At 52.2% G+C, this 18,923-nt stretch overlaps 1 protein-coding gene across 3 annotated transcripts in view; it reads left to right on the top strand.

Moving 5' to 3' along the window:
• Positions 1-18,348, top strand: part of PAX5 (paired box 5) — a 179,748-nt gene extending 161,400 nt beyond the window's left edge. For all 3 annotated transcript variants that reach the window (XM_056117360.1, XM_056117359.1, XM_056117361.1), the window contains 2 exons: positions 12,819-12,905; positions 17,966-18,348. In XM_056117360.1, the coding sequence (XP_055973335.1) occupies positions 12,819-12,905; positions 17,966-18,039 (161 nt within the window). In that variant the 3' untranslated portion in view covers positions 18,040-18,348. The remainder of the gene's footprint in view (positions 1-12,818; positions 12,906-17,965) is intronic.
• Positions 18,349-18,923: the final 575 nt, after the last annotated feature.

Below are 18,923 nucleotides of genomic sequence, written 5' to 3'. Positions count from 1 at the left end.
TTGAGCTGCTGTGGGCTGTCCCAGGCGAAGAAGCTCAGGGAGTCCACTTCGCGTCCTGCCCCTGCCTCCCTGCACACAGTTTAGGTCAGGCTTCAGAGGCCTTGCACCCTGTCTCGTCCTAGCTTCTGTCAGAGTGCGGGCAGGGGCCGGGAGAGGTGTCCAGGAGAAGTCTGCGAGAATGGGGACGGGCCAGAAGGGGAAGCTCAGGAGGGAGAGGTCAAGGCTCAGGCCCAGATTCCATCCTGCTATTTGCATGGTCCCCGAACCCAGTGGGAGTGACCCCTGGGCGCTACTGGATGTGAACCTCAGACAATAAATAAGTTTTTTTAAAAAAAAAAAAGAAAAGAAAGAACAAACAAAGAAAAGCAAACATCGGAAATGGAGCCGGAAATGCTCTGTGGGAGCAGGCCATCTGAGCTGCCTTGGGGCACAGTGGCAAAGTGCCCCAAGTGTGGCCAAGTCCACATCCGTGGGGAGGAGGCAGCAGTTTCCAGCGACTTGGGGTGAGGCTAAGGGCCCGCTTCCCCTTTCAAACTCTCGGTACCCCGTTGCTGTCCCCATACTCTCCAGGGCACCCCTTTGGGTGTACATGGGCTAAAGGCACCAGAGCCGTCTCTGGGCACCACAAACCTGGGCCCAGAGCTGCAGGCCATGCCCTGCGCAGTCCAGGCATTAGTGGAGTTGGGGTGCTGGGCAGGGTCCCCACTCCCAGACCTGTGGGTGGCCTGCACAGCACGGCCATCGCCCCTGGAGGCCCTGGGCAGAGCTGAGAGGCATTCAGCATTCCCTTCCTCATGCCACCCTCGCACAGAGTTTTTCTGTTCTCGCTTTTTTGAAGGCAGCCACTCTGGCCCCGGCTGCCGGGGAAGAGGTTTTTCCCAGGCCCAGGTCGATGCCGTGTCGGGACTGACAGCCTGACCTTTGCAGAACTGGCAGGCTGGTCCTCCACTTGGCCTCTGGCTTGGGAGACAAGCCCGCAGGGCCCTGATTTCAATCTCCCCCGCAGCCCACCCCGAACACCAGCACATTTATAGAAGAGAAAACAGGTTTGGTGAAGAGCAGGAACTTGAGTGAGGTCATCAGAGAGACTTTGTGTTTGTGTGTGTGTGTGTGTGTATGCACATGCACATGCCTGTATATACACATGCAAGCATGCATGCACATGCATAGACACGTATGTATATGTACCATATGATTGTGTGTATATTGTGCCTAACTGGACAGTATAGTAACGTATGTAAGATCTAATGTAGCAGAATGATACATACCAAGAGATTTTATATAAATGGTCTAATGTAAGAATAGAATATATACTAAAAGCTTTTATATAGAGGATCTAATCTAACAGTAAAGCATAGACTGAAATATTTTATATATGACGTAATGTAGGGCCAGAGCAATAGTGCAGAGGGTAGGGCACTTACGTTGCACGCGGCTGACCCGGGTTCCATTCCTAGCACTGCATATGGTTCCCTGAGCCCTGCTGCGAGTGATCCCTGAGCACAGAGCCAGGAGCAAGTCCTGAGCATCTCCGTGTGGGCCCCCAAGCCCCCCCCCCAAAATAATAATAATAAATACAAGGTCGAATGTAGCAGTAGAATATATACTAAAAATTTCGTGTCCACTGTCTTCACCATGCACATATTTGGAATACCAGCATGTACCTGGAGGCTGCCAGTGCAGGGCCTGGCAGTCATAAGTGCATTTTCTTTTGCCCCTTCTTTTCTTCTTTTTCTTTTTAATGAAGTAATACACGTTATTTAATTATTATCCTGATTCAGAGTCATGGCCCCCTAAAACTTTTTCTTCTAATCAGTGGAGATACCTTCCACAGCGCAGAGCTCCCTGGAGCCCCTTTTGGACAGCGGTTCCCTCGGGGATCGGCTGCCCTTGGAGACGCCCCCGGGAGGAGCAGCAGAAACCTCGGAGGGGTCCTTTTCCGCCGCCTCCTCCTTCTCCCCCCCGCCAAGCTTTGCTTTCCAAGCCTGGTTTGAATCCTTCCCGCAAAGAACTTGGCTGCGGAGTCACTTTGAAAGACTTTCTGTATGTAAATTGCAGCGGCCAAGGTCTCTCACGGAGGCGGGAGCGGCCATCTGCAGATGGGGTCGGCCCCCAGCGCGCTCTGCAAATCCCCATCATCTGGCAGGTGTCGTTTTGGGTTAATTAAGAGCTACACTGAGCCCACAAACCTGTCACTTGAGAGAATTTGAGGAAACTTGGACTCTCTTGCCGTCTCTGAGCTCCCAGTGAAGGGGAAGCGCAAAACATCGCTGACTCTGACACCGATTCCCTGGCCCCGCCGTCTCCCGCTTAGCTTCATTAAGTGCGTTTTCTCCTGCCCCTTCTTTTCTTCTTCTTTTTTAATGAAGTAATACACGCTATTTAATATTATCCTGGTTCAGGGTCATGACCCCCCTAAAACTTTTTCTTCTAATCAGTCGGACTACCTTACTCGATTTTTACAACCTGTTCTGTGTTGCGTTTGGAAGACAGTGATGGGAAGGGAAACCCATTAATTTAACCTAAATCTCTCTCTTTTTAAAAAAAAGTGTATTTACTGATTTTTCTCTGATTTATATTATGGAATTTCAGGAGTCTAGCTTCATGAATCTCTAAGTATGTCAGATTCACCCCACCCACTACCAAAATTCTAGTGCTATTCCTTCTCCAAAAAAGGTTCTTCAACTTACTTTACCAACCAGTGCCTTTTCCCTCTGGTGATCAGTGTGGTTTTCACTGAGACTGGGAGTTAGAATTTAGGGGATGGGTGGGTTGTTGTTGCTATTGTTTGACAGGTTTTTTTTTAATCGAACCACAGTGAGATATACAGTTACATAGTTATTGGGGACCCCAGTGATAGTACAGCAGGTATTTGCCTTGCATGTAGCTGACCCAGGTTTGATTCATGGTATCCTATATGGTCCCCCAAGCACTGCGAGGAGTAACCCCTGAGTACATCCCATATGGTCCACTGAGCACCGCCAGGAGTAACCCCTGAGCACTGCTGGGTGTGACCAAAAAAACAAACAGTAGTTTATGGTTGGGTTTCAGCCATACAATGTTCTGACACCCTTGTTCGACAGTTTCTTTGCTTTGGTAACTCATATTCCACATAAGGGTAGAAACATCGGGTAATTGTTGTTTCCTTCCTAACTTCTTTGACTTACCATAATCATCACAAGTCCTATTCACTTTATCCCAAGAGGTACATTTCCACTTTTTTTTGCAAGTTAACACTATTTTATTTTTATTTTTTCCCATTTTTTTATAATTTTATTTATTGAATCACTGTGAGAGCAGTTACAAAGCTTTCAGGTTTAAGTCTCGGTCATACAATGAAATACCCCGTCCACCCCCAAAACCCCAGTATACTCCCATCCCACACCCTCCCCCTACCTGTGGGGCAGATGATTTCCACATTACTCTCTCTCTACTTTGATTACATTCAATATTTTGACACCAGACCTACCACTATTATTTGGGATTTTACCCCAACACTCAGATCTGCTGAAAAGGCAACAGTAGACAATTTGTTTTCTATTGCTGGTTATGAATAACATATAATGTTGCCTTGCAACAGTAGTGGCTGTGTGATTTTGAAATTCTGAAATTTTAACAATTAAATCTGGAGGGATTTCTGCCCAAACCTGCTGGGCTCTGAGATTTGTTCCTGAGTCTCTCGGATCATGGCCATTAAGCAGCTTGATTAGGAGCCAGAAAGGCCGTTCATGGGCGGCGACTCAGGGTCTCATTGGGACAGGGAGGAAAGGGCCGGCTCCACCTCCATCCTGTGAGGCCCCACATGTCTTATCACTGAGGCCTAAACCTGACTTTCCAATGGCCTCTGGAGGATGGCCGCTCCTTTCCCCCCTGGGTTGGCCTGGTGACAGTAACCTATTGCGCGGTCCGGATGCATTTCTGCCAAAAGCCGCTGGGTTTCGAGATTTGTTTGAGTCTCTGGGATCATGGCTGTTAAGCAGCTTGATCAGGAGCCAGAGAGGCTGTTTGTGGGTGGCGACTCAAGATCTCATTGGATGGGGAGGAATGGGCTGGCTCCACCCCTATCCCGTGAGACTCCATGTGTCTTGTCACTGCGGGCCCAAACCTGACTGTCCAGTGGCCTCTGGAGGATGGTGTCCACCAGGCCGCCAGGGGGAACAGGCCAAGGCATGAAACCTACTCCCACCTGGGGTGGCCCAGCGCCAGTAACCTACTGCGGGGACTGGATGCATTTCTGCCAAAAGCCGTTGGGTTTCAAGATTTGTTTCTGAGTCTCTGGGATCATGGCCATTAAGCAGTTTGATCAGGAACCAGAGAGGCCTTGCCTCCAATTATATAGCTGAGCCGGAGGTGGTTTGTGGGTGTGTCTCCCACATACCTAACTTTTGGGTGTTTACTTTCTTGGTAAACTTGGCCCCAAGTTTTTGGGGTCTAGCCAAAGGCACAGCAGCAATTTTGGGGTATCTGAAAGTCTGAAGGCACCATCAGGCTGCTGATGCATTCGCCTCACAGGTACAGACTGACCTGCTGGCGGCACCATACCCCCACGTTTATGCTTTTTAATGGCAGAGTCTCTATTTTGAATATATCTCCCCTAGCTTCTTCCTTGAGTCATCAGTCTCTGGGCCTGTAGGTAGGTGGATTCCTAGTTTTGACATTTTGCATAATCCTACTATGAACAGGGCCTTTCAAATGAGTGTTTCCTTTGTATTTGGGTAAATGCCTATATTTTTAAGCCTCTGCTTTCAAAGTCTTTGAGGAAAGAACTTGTCCTTCTCTAGCTTTGTTCTAAATCTTGGAGAGCTCGATAAATTTGTGGGTCAAGAGCCTCTCTCAGCATTGGGATTGAGAAGACAGTATTAATCTTAGATCTCCATGTCTATGGTGGGGCATGCAGTCAGATCTTCAGATAACTGAGTTTCCATTTGTTCAAAGCTCCCAATTTCCAGCATGAAAGAACTTTCTCTGGATGATGATAATATTCTAATCTCGCTAGAGGTTTGGTTTACAGAAATGGAGATGTTTGTCAAAACACAGCAAGAGTACATTTCAAATATGTGCCTTCCTTTGTGTGTATACTTTATGCAGAAATTAAAACCTGGTAAACAATGATGAATCACCATTAGCAATGTGCAAACAACTGAAATGCATTTTTAAGAAAATTAGGCGGACAAAAAGACTAGGAAGGTCCAGAGAGATAGTACAGGGGTAAAGGCACTTGTCTTGCATGCAGCCAATACCAGTTCGATCCCTGGCATTGTGAATAGTTCCCTGAGCTCAGGTCACATCTAGGCGTGACTTCTGAGCACAGAGCAAGGAGTAGCCCTTGAGCACTGCTAGGTATAGCCGAGAAAGAAAAGGAAGGAAGGGAGGGAGTGAGGAAGGGTGGAAGGAAGGAAAAGGCTAGGCCTAAGAGATGAAGAACTATGATAAGCAAGTGAGAGACATTATTTGTACATTATACGTCAAATAAAGGACTAATAACTAAATTATAGAAATCACTTACAAAGCTAACAACAAAACAACCCCGCCAAAAACTGGGGAGAAAAGATGAATAAACACTTCCTCACGGAGAACACACGGACAACCAGTAGGCTTATGGAAAAGTGCTTACTGTCACTTATTCTTAGAGAAATGCAAATCAAAATGACAATGAGGTAATGTCTCATACCAGTGGGGAATGGTCTATATCAAAAAGACTCTAGGGGCCAGGGAACTAGTACAGGTGCGTGGGCACTTACCTTCAGTTCAGCCCACACTGGTTCAATCCCCAGCATCGAGTATGGCCCCTGAGTCCTGCCAGGTGTGACCCTTGAACACTCCTGGGTGTGGTCCCAAAGCAACAACTAATAGACTAGAAACCACCAGTGTTAGTGAGGGTGTGATGAAAAAGAAACCCTCATTCACTATAGGTCTGCCTGTTGTCTATTCCAGTCTCCATGATAAACAGTATGGAGAGTCCCCCAAAATGAAGACTAGAGTTTCCATATAAGCCAGCAGTTTCTCTTCTTGGATCTACTCTGGAAACACAAAAGCATTAACTTGAAAATATACTCGAATGCCTTTGTTCATTGTGGAGCTCAGTACAATAGCCAGAAGATGGAAACAACCTAAATGTCTAGCACCAGATGAATGGATCAAGAAATTGGTGTTAAGGCTGGAAAGATAGTATAGTGGGTAGGGCACTTCCCTTGCACTTGGCCAACCTGAGTTCCATCCCCAGATGGTCCCCTAAGCACTGCCAGGAGTGATTCCTGAGGGCAGAGCCAGGAGTAATCCTGGCTGAGTGTTGCCAGGTATGGCCCAGAAACAAGCAAACAATAGTTGTGGCATAGTACCCATGGAATATTACATAGCTCTAAGGAAAGATGAAATCTTGCTGTTCACTGAAACTTGGATAGATCTGGGGGGGCATTATTTTAAGTGAGATAAGTCAGAGGGAAAAGCACAAATACCAATGATTTGACTCATTTGTGCTACAGAGAGAAATAGCACCAGGCAAATCTTGAGTAATGGTGAACAAATGGCCTTGGACTACAAAACTCGGATCACAAGTAGGGGAGGGAGGGATCTGGGGGAAAAGGTGGACTAGAAGGGGCACAGGGACAGTGGTGGAGCATCTTGGACATGTTGATGGAGCAGCAACTGTATAAATCAATGCATTAATGTTAACACTATTGTAACCACCTTCTAAATTATTACCCAAATAATTCTTTTTTATTTTCTTTTTTTTAAAAAAAAGTATTATTGATGGTAAAATTAGATGGTGGGTAGACAGGTACTCACTACAAAATCCTCAAGATTTTCCATGTGTTTGAACCTCTGCAAAGGGACCAGGTCTGTTACGGATGTGGCAGCAGGCATTGCTGAGTCCCAGCTGGCCCAGCCAGATGACACGTTCCCTAGGTTGGTGAAAACCCTCAGGGACCTGAATCCTGCAGTCCTGGTCTGTCCCTGCATGGTTCTGTGCCCTGGGAAGCCATCACCCCACAGCTTCACCCCAGTCCTAGTCATCTGGGCAGCGGGAAGTAGTCCAAGCTGGTGACTCTGCTACCCATTGGGTCGGGGGTAAAGCAAGTAGCTTATGGTTGGGTGGGAATGAGGAGAGTGGGTGCCAGTCCCTTGCGTGCCTGGTGGGTTATGCCTAAGGTCTCAACATTCTCAGTTCTAGCACCTTCCAAGGGGTGTGTGTGAGGCAGGCCTCGCCCTCGAGCTACAGCCTGATGCTCTTGTTCTTGGAGTCTCACTTAGCTGTTCTTTGCTCCAGAAACCTAGAACAGAGCATTTCCAAGCAGCTTCCTGTCTTGCCCTTCTGGATCTGTCAGTCCTGTCTCCTTTCTGAGTCTTGGTTTCTCCCTGGGCAAAGCCAGGTTGAGTCCAGCACAATGATGCTCTGCTCTCCTCTGGCCAGACCCGCTCTCGGAGTCCTGGTTCTCCTCTGCACACCTTTGTAGAAGCCCAGGGCCTTGAGCTGGGCATGCAGCACCTGTGGAGACACTGTGTCATCTTTCCTCCACCGTTGGGAGCTCACAGACCACAGGGGCCTTTGATCTTCTCCAGAAACTGTAAAGCAAAGACACTCCTTCCTCCCAGTTGATGCATGAGGGAACCGAAGCTCAGGGAATCAATATGTGTGTCCCAAGTCACCCAGCCTGGCCTGGGCCCTGGACCTGTCCAGCTCTGTCCTGTGCCTGATTCCCCAAGGGGAGGCTAAGTCCTTTCTGCCCCGGGTTCCATTGTGATCCTCTTGGTTGTATTTTTTTAGAGGCCACACCGGCTCCCAGAGGTGCTCAGGGAAGCATGTGGTGCCACAGATGGAACCTGGCCCCCCTGAACCCAGAGTCTGGGCTGGTGACCGGGCTTCGTTGGGCCTTGTGAACTTTCTTGCTAGTGCCCCACTTTGGGTCACACTCTTGCCAGAGTCTGCCCCACTCCCACCCCCACTCCTGCCCCAGCTCAAGGAATTCCACAGCACCCTGAAATCAAGATTTTCTGGACTCAAGCCCCATCCTCTGCTTCATGGAGATATTCATGCAGCCCTGAGCTCTCTGGCCTGTTCCCACATGGAGTTCCACCCAGGCTTTCCTCTGTGCTGTTCTGGGACCACAGTCTGTCATCTTAAACCCACTAGTCACCCCAGCGTGGCCCCATCAAGCCCTCTGCACCAGGATGAGAGACAGGCTTACCTGGGTATAGGGAGATGGGGGTGCAGTTTACAACCCCCAACAGAACGGCATACAGTGACAACCCAGACACACACACACACACACACACACACACACACACACACACTTCTCCCATTCTCCCCCCACCTTCCCCTCAACGACAAGCTCCCCAATTCAGCTTCTCGAATTTTCTCTTTCTAGGGGTGGAACACTACTGACATTGGTCAGGGATTGAACCTGAATTACCACTGCAAGCCATGTGCCACACCACTTGATCCATTCCCCAGACCTCCTATTTTCCTCTGCCCAATACTTTACTTCTCTCTTCTCCTGAAGGGGCTTCCTTTCACTCATTCGAGAACTCGGGACCAAGAAAGCTATAACATTCCTTTGGGGGACCTCTGCTCCCTTTGTGTTTGTGTGGCCACATGTATGCTCAGGGCTTAACTCCTGGCTCTGCACTCAGGGATCACTCTGGGCAAGGCTCGGGGGACTGTGTTTGGTGATAGGGATAGAGTACTCTGTCTGCTGTGCTCTCTCCAGGAGCTGCTGGTGTTTTTGATGGAAAGGGGCCTGGGTGCTCCTGTTGAGAGAAGGTGACCTCTGCCTTGGGCCTGCTGCACCCCTGGAACCCCCACAATGAGTTGGACGTGGAAACCTTCATTTCCCACCCCTGGACTATTAGGCCATACTTCTTTGCCTGGCATCTATGGGGGATGCAGCTCTTTCTCCAGGCTCCTGTAGCTAGCCTGTGGCCTGGACACCTGATTGGAGGCTCAGGCCTCCAGCTCTCTGAGGGCCTCTGGGAGAACCAGTTCTGTAGGGCATTCCTGTGCCACCCAGACTTTTACCACTGTGGGAATAGCCTGTCTCCTTCTGCATATCAGAACTCTGTCCATGGGGTGTATGGTTGCCGGGACCCCTGAAATGCCCTCTCTGCTTTCCACAGGCCTCTTCTTGACAGTCCTGGACTCCCTGTTCTAAATGGTTGTCATGTGGTTCAAGGAGGAGAAGGTGGTTGGGGGGATCCTAGGAGGGAAGCCATGAGTTGGAGCCTCCAGACTCAGAAAAAGATGGCATGGTGCTGATATCCCCCACGCCCTCCGGGAGCTGTGGGGCCCTCAAGCCACTTTTCTTCTTTGTTGCTGTGTGCTGTAAGATGGCGCTGGGGGGTGAGTTGTGGGCATGACTTCCTGAATCAGAGGTTGCCTGGGAGCTGGGGCGGCCCCATTGCAGTTCGGAAAAAATGTCCTGGTACCCATATGCCAGAGTTATGCTTATAGGAGCTCATGATCACCAGGGTTCCATCTGGAGAAGGCGGGGCCTCAGCTCTTTTAAAAAAATGTTTTTATTGAATTATCATGAGATACAGTACAAAGCTTTCATGATTAGGTTTCAGTCAGACAATATGCCAGAACCCATCCCTTCACCAGCATACATTTCCCACCACCAATATCCCCAGTTTCCCTCCTGCCCTCCACCCACCTTCACCTGTCTGCCACCATGATTCCAAAGTACAGCCAAGTCTGAGTCTCTCTGCTGGAAATAATCCTCTATGGATAATGCCATTTACTCCCACAGTTTCCGCAGCTGAGAACCAACTGCCTCTTTAGGATGTCTACCAGGAAATCCCATGAGCACCCAAGCCAGTTAATATCTAAAACAATGGGCCATCTCTCCTAGTTCTACTCAATTCTTCTCTTGTTGAAGGGAAGGAACATTTCACTCTCAAACTGCCCAAGTTTAACAAATGGGAATTATTCTCAACTCTTCCTACTGCCGCACCCCACCCGGGCCCCCACCTTTTCGACTCCACATTGAGCTGGTTGCCAAGCTCTGCTGACTCTGTTTCCAATAATCTCTTTTTTTTTCTTTTTGTTTTTATTGAATCACAAAGTTTTCAGGATGAGGTTTCAGTCATACAGCGTTCCAACACCCATCCCTCAGTGTACATTTCCCACATCAATATCCCCTATATGCCTCTCCCTTCCCCTAACCTGCCTCTATGGCACATTTCTCCACCTCCCCCACCTTTCTTTCTCCCCTTTCACACATTATGGTTTGCAATACAGATACAGAGAAGCCATCATGTTTGGTCCTTTACCCGCTTTCAGCCCACACCTCCCATCCACAGTGATTCTTTCCAGCCATCATTGTCATAGTGGTCCCTTCTCCATCCCAACTTTCTCTCTCCAGCACTTGAGGCAGGCTTCCAACCATGTACCAATCCTCCTGGTCCTTGTTTCTACTGACCTTGGGTGTTAGTCTCATACTATTTTTTTAATTGAATCAAAGTGAGATATACAGTTATAGAGTTGATTTGATTTCAGTTCTATCATGTTCCATCATCTGTCCTTTCACCAGTGTACATTTCCCACCACCATTGTCCCCAGTTCCCCACCCTCCAATCAACCTCCCCCCCCCCCCCACACACACACCTCTTTGGCCTCAGCTCATTGGTTCGTTTCATCTCTGTAGTGACTCTGTGCTTAGAAGGCTCAGCCCTCCTATACGGAGGAGAAAATAAGGCTCCAAGGGCGCAAGTGGCCCATGGAAGGACCCCAAAACAGGAAGGGGGGACCAGGGCTCTCTCCTGACATTGCCCCATGGGACTTACTCTCCAAGGCTGGAATCAAGGGCTTCTTGACACGCCTCAGAGTTGGGTGACAGGTGTAGAGAGACCTTTGCCAGAAGTGCCTGATGACCTGGGGCTGTCCCAGCGGGGGCAGAAAGTGAGTCTGATGGGGCAGCTCTGGGGGAGCTCAGGGCCCAGAGGGAGGCTGTGTCTTTGTGCTCCCCCAAGAGGAGCAGGAGGAAGAGGAGGAGGAGGCGGAGGAAGAGAGGGAGAGGAGGAAGAGGAGGAGGATTATTGGAAGAGGAGAAGGAGCACGAAAAAGAGTAGAGGAGCAGGAGGAATAGGAGGAGAAAGAAGAGGAGGAGGAAGACAAGGAGGAGGAAGAGAGGGAGGAGCAGGAGGAGGGAGATTCAGAGGAGGAAGGGGAGCAGAGGAGGAGGCGGCTCTGCGAAGCTGATAGATATTCGAGTCTGGGCAGCTGCGCCCAGCACTGTCACCAGGCTCTCCCTCGTACGCGGTAACCTGACACCCTGACCACTGAGGCATAAAAAACAGAGAATTGGAGGCTCAGCCTGTCAGGTTGGGAGTGGCCCCCAGAGAGGCCCAGGGAGGGACGCTCCTGTGTGTGTGCGTGCGGGTGTGCGTGGGAACGCGTGCACACGCTCTGGTGTTACCTGTGGGAGCGGGGAGGAAGCTGGCGGGGTGGGGGGCTCGGAGACGGGAGCCACTGGCCCCCTCAGGCCTGCTTTGTTGTTCCAGCAACACCTGACCAGCCCCGAGATCCCCATCAGAGCCAGACGCTGCAGGCCAGGAGGCGGTGGGGGAGGTGGGGGAGCTCTTGCTCTTCGGTCCTTTGTCCTCCTTGAGCAGAAGCCATGGAAACATGCTGGGGGGCCAGGGTGGTCTCCCCCCCCGGGGGGGGGCTGTGTCCCTCCTGGCTCCTCTGCAGGGAGGGACACAGCTCACATGTTCTGTAAGTGGATTGAAAGGCTGTTGCACAGGATAGGGGGCAGCCACAAGCAGGGCCTTGGGGTTTAAGCAGAGGATCACTGGGCCCCTTCCCACCACCTGATCGTGAACTGAGCATGGGAGCGTGGGGCAGGGGTGAGGCTGTGGGCCCTTGCACAGAATAGCTACATGCCCACCCACTACACTCCCCCTGGGCCCAGAAGGTCTCTTTTGCCTCCACTCTGAGCCTTTGGCTTGTCCCTGCATTTCAGCAGAGCATCTCTGCACTGTTACCTCAATCCCCAGAGCAGCCACTACAGGGGCCACATCAGTGCTGAGCTCACCTTTGCGGTGTCAGTTCTCAGTCACCCAGGAAACAGTGGGAATGGGGACCAAAGCCAGCCACCTGGGGTTCCCGAGGTTGCCCGGGCCAGGGCAAAGTGCCCAGCCCTCTGAGGTTCCAGGTGCTTAGGGAACATTCTTCCATGCTCTCTGTTGAAGGATGGGCCAGTGGGGCAACTGGCATGTGACTGTTTTATGGAACTCGGGTGAGAGGCTGGCATTTTATTCCCACTGAGAGGTTTGATGGCGCACAAAGCCAGATCAGTGAGTGTATCCACCTAATTAGGGTATCACCCAATGGTAGCTGGAAATGATCACTCAGGACAAGAACTGAGTGCTGAAAGTAGGTAAAGGGATATGTATGATAGCCTTTTAGTACCTGTATTGCGAACCATAATGCCCAAAGGAAGAGTGAGACAGAGAGAGAGAGAGAGAGAGAGAGAGAGAGAGAGAGAGAGAGAGAGAGAGAGAGAAGAAAAGTGTTTGTTATAGAGGCAGGGTGGGGACTGGGAGGTAGGGCCATGGCATAATGGAAATTGGGGACATTGGTGGTGGGAAATGTCCACTTCACACTGGTGAAATAACCTATGTTGGAACACTGTATGACTGAAACCCAATTGTGAACAACTTTGTAACTGTGTATCTAATGGTGATTCAATTAAAAACAAAATAAAAAAGGTGCTACCCGGCCTGGACTTTGCTGGTCACCGGAAGTGGGTATCTATGGCGTTTTTCTGAGCCCTATGTGACATTTGGTTCCTGTTTCTCTCTCCACCTGCCCCATGCAGGGAGTGAATTTTCCGGGAGCCCCTACAGCCACCCCCAGTATCCCTCCTACAACGACTCCTGGAGGTTCCCCAACCCGGGGCTGCTCGGTGAGTATTGGCCGTTGGGTTCCCCTGGTCCTGGATACTTTGACAACGTGAGGCAGGGAAGGCAGTGTCCATGTGGGGCTTCTGATGGGGCTGGCACCTACCCTCATCCTCCCCCCCGCCCCCCGCACCTTGCCTGGACTTGTTGGTGTAGAAGGACATGATGGGAGAAATAAGGAGGCAGGAAAATTGCTTACCCAAGAGTAAACTTATATTTTTTTCAAAGAACGAATCCATATTCAGGTGAGAAACTCAAAATAAGAGGCAGCAAGGTGGCCCCTCAGAGTGATTGGTAGTGACTATCCATCTGGAAAAGGGCTCGGTAGCCCAGGGAGCGATTGGTGATGTCTGCATAGACATCTCCAGACCAGGTCTGCTGGGAACAGGTGCTCTGTGCCATGGGGGCAGGCTGTCCCCACTCATCTCATGTCCAAATTCTCACCTGGTCTCAGCATGGCAGATTTGCCCTCTGGCTGGCGCCTGCCTGGCCTGTGAACATCATCGAGATCGTTGGGCCTGGCTCAGGCTCCCCCGGACCAAGCAGGGTCCACTCAGCCTTCAGGAGGTTGAGAAGATGCTGGGGTATGGCTCAGTGGTAGCCCGCATGGCCCGAGCCCAATCCCTGGCAATGAGAAATATAAATAAATTAAAAGTCAGAAAGAACCTTTTGCTTCCTAGAAATGACTTTCCATGGACCCTGCTGGTGAATTCCAGCTGGGATGCAGGTTCTGGGGCATGAAGCAGACTCGGGGTGAGGTAGGGTGGGGTGAGGGCAGTAGGGGGACCCCCAGATCTCATTACCTAAGGTCGAACCATGCAGTGAGCTTGCTGGCCACCTTGATATGTCCCCACCCCTCCCCTGCACTCAGTTGAAGACCAGACATGAAAGGGCCAATGAGAACCCCACGTGTCAGCCCGTCCATCCTGCTGACCTAAGGCCTGCCCTTTTGAGAACTGGCTCAGTCCCAGACCCTCAAGTATTTTAGGACTGAGGACTCTCAAGTCAGAGTGTGCAAAGCAGGAACATGGTGTCTTTAGACTCAAGCTGCCAGGCATGCACTTAGGAGCCTCGGCCCCTTCCCTGCCTCATGGTAGGGAGAGACAGACATGTGCACAGGCCCTGAGCAGCCCCGAGTGCTCACCCCTGCACTGAGCAGAGCTTGCCAAAGCAGGGGGTCCGCAACAGTGAGGGAGATGCTCTCTGCGCTGCAAGGTATTCAGGCTCAGACACCTGTCTCTGCTGCCCGGCGCCTCCCAGAGGAGCTGATTCTCTGACTTGGCTTTTCCATGAACCTTGTTTCTTAAGTATTGAACTCAGGCTCTGGGCACCTCGTGCTTTGCCTCAAACCAAGACCTCTGGACACCGAGTTGATCCAGCCTGTCTATCCCAGGGGCTACCTGGGCTGTGATCTGTGATCTCCATGGAGCAGGATGGGGGGGTGGTACAGAGGGAGGCTTTTAGCAGGGGCAGGGGCAGCCTGCGAGCCCATCCCAAATCTGCCTCAAACAGAGCCCTGAGCTCAGCCAGCCTCACAGGGGATGTGCCCCTGAGGAAGCTATAGAGGTGTGTGTGTGTATGTGTGTGTGTGTGTATGTGTATGTGTGTGTGTGTGTGTATGTGTGTGTGTGTATTTGGGCGGGCATGTCCTTGTGATGTGCACTGATCTCTGCATTCATGGAGATGCCCATGATAACTGCACTACCTGAGGGGTCCTGGGAACTACGTTCAACGCTTGGGTGACATAAACCCAGAGGGGTCCCTTTGTCTCATTTTGCCATGTGTTCTTGAGCATCATTTTTTGGGGCTTTCAAGCAGCAGAGACATTGGAGGTGCTCAGGCAAAGGCTGGAGAGGGAGTGGAGTGGCCTGTATATGTGGGAGCTTGAACCCTAGACTTGCATCTGATGAGGGTGGGGCAGCTTGGAGCCTGGGGAAGAAGGGAACTGGGGGTTTATGCTGCGCAGGCTGATTCCAGGTGGGTCCCCATAGGGTGCAGACTGCATGCCTGGTGAGGGAGATGTGGGTTCTGTCCAGGGAGCTCACATTGCCACTGACGGGGGCCCCCTGGCAAGTGTGTCTATGCTCAAAGGTGCTCAGTGCCTTTTGGGTGATATGGAGAGGGAGGGATAGACTGTATGGGTGGGGGTGAGGGAAGCGGAGCCCTTTCCTCTAAATGAGAACTTGCTGATCATGAGGACACCTGGCAAAATCCTCCTGGGGCTCTCTCCTTCTACCCCGATCAAGGCCATGTGTGGGGACAGCCGCAGTGGTTTTCTTTCTTCTGTAAGTGCCCAGGTTCAGGAGATATCCCCTCTCTCACAAAACATACACATGCAAAAATGTGCATAAGCACAATACAAATGCACATGCATGCACATGCACACACACACACTTACACATACCTGCATATATACATGCACACACATGCGTGTACACACATGCATACACATACTTACCCATGCCTGCACATATAAGTGCACATGTACTTACATATACCTGCACACATACTTACACATACATGTACATATGCATGCATGCACATGATATATCCACCTGTAGATATATAGACACTAGCACACACACAAACGTGTATATCCATATGTGTGTACATCCCTGCAAATACATGTACATGTGTTCACACATGCTTATACACACATACACAGAAGCACATGTGTTCCTTTCTCCCAGGCCCATCTGCAGGTCAGAGGCAGCACTGAGGCATGCATTGGGGATGATGGTCCCACAGACAAGAGGATAGGGGAGGGGACAGGTGTCTCTGAGTCAGGACCCCAGCTGGAGAGGGTACGAAGGGGCTGCAGGAAACCCCCCTGATAGGTATGGGTGTGGGGCTGGTATCCACACTGACCGGAAGGCCCAGCAAGGCCCCGTCCTCATGTTATTACCATCTGAGCCTTTGGAGGGAACAGGGCATGCAGGGTGTTGGGGGTGGGACTAGTGTGCCCCTAGTCAGGGCTGGGTGTGGAGGGACGAAAGCTTTACGTCGGAGCTGAGTGGCCTTGGTTCCTCTCCTTTGTCTGCCTCGTTGTCCTTGTCCACCTGGGGACAATGCTAGTACCCACCTGATGGAATTTCTGTGGAAACCCTCAGAGCTCCAGGCTGTGATGGGCTTTGAAGAGTGTCCATTTCCACAGCTCAGTCCCAGGCCGGGCTCAGGGGCCCTTCCCCGGCACCACTGTGACTCCCTTTGACAGATGAAAAACCGAGGCTTGGGGCCATGAAAGTCGCTCAGCCAGGCAGAGGGTGAGCCTGACTGGCTGTCTCCAGCCTGAGTGCCTGGTGATGTGTCTGGGAGAGGTGCCAGTACCTTGCCCTGGCTGGACCCCCACTGCCATCCCTTAGAGAAGCACCTGCCCCCGTGTTCAGGTTGCAGAACCCTGCTGCGGTAGAGGGACCGTGGGGATGGGACTTGGACACCAGAGTCTAGCCCAGGACCTGGGGCTTTGGAGCTTTGGGCGCTTGCTGCCGGCGGCTCCCTGAGCCTGTTTCCTCAGGAAGAGGGCCAGCCTGGTCCCTCTCATTCTGAGAATCTGTTGGTCTCCCTGAATTGTAATCCCCACCCCCCACCCCCAGCCCCAACCCACCTCTTCATCTCTGGGGAGGAGTTGGAACCCTCAACAAGGTTCCTGGCGGCCTCATCCAGAGCGTGAGGTCAAAGCAGGTCGCAAGGGCAGTAGCTGGCTCTGGCTGGGGGCTGCCGGAAGCAGCCCGCACCCAATTCTTGCCCCCTGCATCCTTACACACCACTCAGCCCACTTGCAGATCTTCCCACCCTTTGAGCCTACCCGGACATACTTCCTCCAGGACGCCCGGCTGCCCAGGAAACACAGGCCTGCTCCAGAGGCTGATGTTTGCATGCCCTGGTCCTGCCTGGCACCCCACAGGGCCTGATGTGGGGTGTGTGCATGGCGTAGGCCGGGGCAGGCGGTGCTGGTCATGCTGAGCTGCAGGTCAGGTCCTCAACAGACAAACCCAGCTGAGTAGGTGCTTTGTGTTGGACTCCAGACCAAGGACTGGGGATAGACACTGAGGCGAACGGACAGCGCTAGAGAACCTGACTCCAGTAGGGGGTTTCTGGAGAAAGGCAAGGAGCCATGAAGGCCCCAGAACATGAACATGAATATGAACAGAACAGGAACAGAACCGAGCATGAACAGAACATGAACAGAACATGAACAGAACATAACATGAACATGAACAGAACATGAACAGAACAGAACATGAACATGAACAGAACATGAACAGAACATGAAGGACCATGAAGAAACATGAAGGAGCCATGAAGGCCCCAGAACATGAATGTGAACAGAACATGAACAAAACATGAACAGAAAAGAACATGAACAGAACAAGAACACGAACAGAATGTGACGGCAGAGTGAGGGCCTGGGAGGCACCCTCTGCTGCAGCTCTTAGTAATGCCAGGTGTAGGAAGGACGTGGCCATGTGAGCACAGGAGGACAGGCTCAGAGGCACTAAAAATTGGGTGCAGGAGTGGTGTAATGTGTGTGTGTGTGTGTGTGTGTGTGTGTGTGTGTCTGGGTTGGGGGCAGGGGGTGCAGGCAAGGAGGAAGGTCCAGAGAGCAGAACAGGGCCAGTGCATCTGTGATGTGCCCTAGTCCAGGGGTTGGCCGCCCCATGCTCTGCATGCCAGCCAGGGTGGCTGTTTCAGCCACGGGAGCCACGTGGTCCCTGCATCAGGCCTTCAGCCCTGGCAGGCTCTGTAGTTGTTCAGGGGCCCAGAGGAAGTGGGTGAGGCTGGGTGCCAGCATACGTTATTATGGATTGAGAACCCCCCCCCCCCCCACACACACACACACTCCAACCCCCGGGCTCCAGACCTTATACCCTAGCAGCTCTAAGTGGCGGGAGGCCTTGAGCTCTTGGGGGAGCAGGCAGAAACCCTGAGCCGACCCACAGTCTAGGGGTGAGACCAGGCTGAGAGGGGACAGCGGCCTGGACAGGGTGCGGAAAAGAAGTGGCAGAGGTCGGGGGGACTCTGGGTGACCCCCCATCCCCTCCTCACTCCCTTTATGTCTCTGCAGGCTCTCCGTACTATTACAGCGCCGCCCGGGGGGCCGCCCCGCCTGCAGCTGCCACCGCCTATGACCGCCACTGACCCTCCCACCGGCGGGTGCCCTGTGCTCCCACATATATCCCTGAGGGTGGTCGCTCTCGGACCCTCGGAAGACAGCCAAAGGGGCACAACGAGACCGTCCCCCAGCACCAACCCCCCACCTCGTCTTGAAGCTCCTTCCCCACCCTTTCCTGCAGGAACTCCGGGGGTCCCTGGCCAGGCTGTTGGACTTCCAGACACGTGTCTGTTTCCAAGAGTCTGTCCAGGGGTTTCTCCCAGCAGCCACGGGGGGCTCCGCAGACCTCTGGATTCTTGTGCAGACACCCACCCGCAGCTCCAGCCCAGCTTGCCCCCCCACCCTTGTACCCCCAGGGTCCCCTGCTCCTACGTCGCCACCCTGGGAGGAAGACTTGCTTTGGCCACATCCACCTGTGTAAATAGCATCTTGCCCTTGTGGGCCGAGGGGCCCACGGAGCAGACCAGCCACCCGTGATGATGCATCCTGCTCTCCTGATGTGTCCCAGATATCTCAGACCTGCACCCAGAGCCAGCCTTTGCCCTGGGGGAGGGGCCCACCCCAGCAGCTGACCTGGGAGCTGTCCTGAGCCCCACTCACTGGGGTGCAGCCCTCAACTCACTGCCACTTCTTTGATGTCTTAAAGGAGCCTCATGGGGCTGGCTTTTCGCCAAGCCCCATTCTCCCCTCTGAAGACGCCCCCCCCCCAAGAGAAACACATCTGGGGAGACACTTTGAGCCCTTGCCCCCAGCCTCCATCTCCCCACGCCCAGTGCCCTGCCAACAGCTCGTCCCCGTCCCCCTCTCTAAGGACTCAAAGAGAACTTTCGAGGTGATGTCTCAGCGGTCACCTGAGGTGTTGCTGGCACTTGCGGACTCAGCACCCATAGGTGGGGACTCGGGTCCGAGC

Source organism: Sorex fumeus, unplaced genomic scaffold (assembly GCF_029834395.1).
Source record: "Sorex fumeus unplaced genomic scaffold, SorFum_2.1 ptg000034l, whole genome shotgun sequence".
NCBI classification, from domain to species: Eukaryota; Metazoa; Chordata; class Mammalia; order Eulipotyphla; family Soricidae; genus Sorex; species Sorex fumeus.
The sequence above is the reverse complement of the archived record's forward strand: the minus strand, read 5'-3'. Positions and strand labels throughout refer to the sequence as shown.